Below are 2,765 nucleotides of genomic sequence, written 5' to 3' on the forward strand. Positions count from 1 at the left end.
TATATATATATAGATGATGTGGATACAGAGTGTTGAAATATGCAAATTTCAAGTTGTTATTAGTCTTACATACTAGCCATTCATGAGAACTTATTTCAGTTGCTTGTGATGTTACAGTAAATGCAGAGCACGAGTGACAGGAAGCCAGGAAAGATTTATCAGCCATTATAATCTTGTGTGTAAGACTTGTGAAACCTCACTAGGTAGTAGTTAAGATCAGGATGCACCCATCCATAGCTAGAGATACACACACACATTCACAAGCCACTTTGATCACTTATTTATGACACATGTGATTGTCTAATTCTAACCTGCAGTACTTGCTCCAGAAGGTTGATGTACCCATTGGTGCACTCAGAGCCATACTGCAGGGCCTTGCTCCTTAACTCCTCACTGACTTCAGGGTGGTATGCCGCTTGCTGGAAGCAATGAAAATGGAAGCGTGGATCCCAGTGTCAATCACAAAATCAAATATATACTCTAATGAATAAAATCTCTTCTCCGGTGATTTGCTTGTAATACCCTGGTTTTCAAAAGCACAACCCACAGCTGTCTTCCTTCTATTACAAGTGCTCCTGCTCATGTTGAAGGACCTTCTGACTGCATGCTCTCCTCCATGACTTTGATAACGTAACTGAGGAGTTGCCATAAAGTAGACTAGACTCAAATGTCCTATCTAGCACTCTGGGTTCACATGTTCCCTGGCAGCCTGGTGTTGTCTTTCTGAGGCCTGTTCTAGCAGAGCAGTGTGGATTAGCACCTTGCAGGTAGTCAGCATATCGGAGATGGCTTTGCGGCTCAGGTTGGCCGTAGCGATCACGTCCTCCTGCTGAGCAGAGTTGCCTGCAGCCACTGCCTTGGCCGTTGCTATGGTGATGCCCTTTGTTATGCGGATGAACTCCTCGGGTAAGGTGGACTTGTCTGGGGCGTCCTTGGACTGGAATACCTGACATTATGATAAACAACAGAAACAGGTATTTTGGTATAGGCGTGACAGGGTCTCGTGCCATTAGAGATTCTCATAGAAGAACTGAAAAAGTGCACACAAATGCTGTATATCAGCAGAAAGTGTAAACGGGTAAGGACAAAAAACCCTGCTATACATAGCAGTAAAATTAGAAGGGAGGTATACTGCATTGAATTTGGCTTTTGCCTCAGCTCTCGCTAAAGCCTCCTTTGAAGCTAGGGGTGACTGCCTACGATTAGCAGTAAATTACAAAAAAGAAAAAAAAAAAACAAGCTCTTGAAATCTTCTTCCTTTCTCACTCTGCCTATGTCTGCTACCCAGACCCTGATAAGAGCTGTGAGAAACCTACAGGGGCTGAGAGGGAAGTGGGAAGAAAGGACCTGGGCAGATAATAAAAGTAAAAAAGAACAAAAGCTCCCCCTGTTTTGTTCAGAATAATAGACACAGATGTCCCTGACTGTCTTTGATTTGATTTTGATTTGATTAGATTTATTCATTCAAGCATGTAAAACAGTTGATATGTCAACACATGTAATTTCACACATATCCAACAATAATAATCCAATATCAATTTACTTATACCTAGTACATGCTTGAACGGAGTAAGAAGAAGTTAGACTTATCTAGTCCCAATACGCTATATTTACTGTATTTACCCATGAGAGCTTCTCCTTAGCATTTTCAATCAGACTGTCTACTTGCAAACGAGTACAAAAGCCCTGAAGTAAGTACTAGTGTTGTGAAGCTTGTTTCATTTTTTGAAAACTGCTATTTCAACACATTTTTTTCTGGTCATAGTTTGTGATTCAGTAACTGTACATGGCATGAAAAACAAAACAACATGAAAACAGTACTACTAGTATACATTTTGACTTTTATTGGGAATAAGGCACAACCTATAACCCTAATTATGGTTCTACTGCAAGACCTACATGAAAATAAGCTATCGTTAATGTACGGTATGTGTGAATATTAAAAGCCATAAAAAACATCTAATTCAGTTCCTCAAAAAATAAAAGCAATAACGTTGACTTTACAACTCTTACAACTTTTAAGTCCTAAGCAATATCTCTACATAAATAATTATCCTCTACATCACACAAGTAATATACTACAGAATTATTACAGAGTGTTAACATTCTACATAATTACATTCATAGATAATTATCTTCTACGCCACACAAGTAATATACTAAAGAATTATTACAAAGTGTTAACATTCATACACCACACCCACAATGTTCCATCTAATTAATCATTGAGCCTGTTCTTGCATATATCTTGATTGACACATACCTTTATATTTATGTTTAAACTCATCAATTCTATTACTATTTTTTATTTCCGCACTTAAATTATTTCATAGTTTTACCCCACTTATGGAAATACAAAATCTTTTTTGGTTGTACGTATAACATGAATTTTTAAATTTAACTGACCCCTTAAATTGTATCCCCCTTCCCTTTCATTAAATAGTTTTTGAATTCCACCAGGTAATAAATTGTTCCTGGCTTTATACATAAACACAGCAGTCTTATATCCCACTAAATCAAAAAATTTTAACAATTTAGACTGTATGAAAGCTACATTGGTGTGATCCCTATACCCCATCTTATGCACAATTCTTAGCGCTCTTTTTTGTAATATATACAATGGTTGAAGTGAGCTTATGTATGTATTTCCCCAGTTTTCAACGCCATACTCTAAGTATGGTAAAATCAATGAAGAATACAAAACGTGTAGTGCTTTCCCGTCCAAAATATATATAACCCTTGCCAATATTGATATATTTTTTGCT

General features: G+C 37.4%; 1 protein-coding gene across 1 annotated transcript in view; it reads right to left on the minus strand.

The window, feature by feature from the left end:
* Window positions 1-2,765, minus strand: part of LOC109967979 (talin-2-like) — a 12,495-nt gene that overhangs the window by 5,721 nt on the left and 4,009 nt on the right. The window contains exons 3-4 of the mRNA XM_020613937.1: window positions 761-946; window positions 312-419 (exon numbers count right to left, since the gene is read on the minus strand). Of these exons, the coding sequence (XP_020469593.1) occupies window positions 312-419; window positions 761-946 (294 nt within the window). The remainder of the gene's footprint in view (window positions 1-311; window positions 420-760; window positions 947-2,765) is intronic.

This window comes from Monopterus albus, unplaced genomic scaffold (assembly GCF_001952655.1).
Source record: "Monopterus albus unplaced genomic scaffold, M_albus_1.0 scaffold5.1, whole genome shotgun sequence".
Taxonomy (NCBI): domain Eukaryota; kingdom Metazoa; phylum Chordata; class Actinopteri; order Synbranchiformes; family Synbranchidae; genus Monopterus; species Monopterus albus.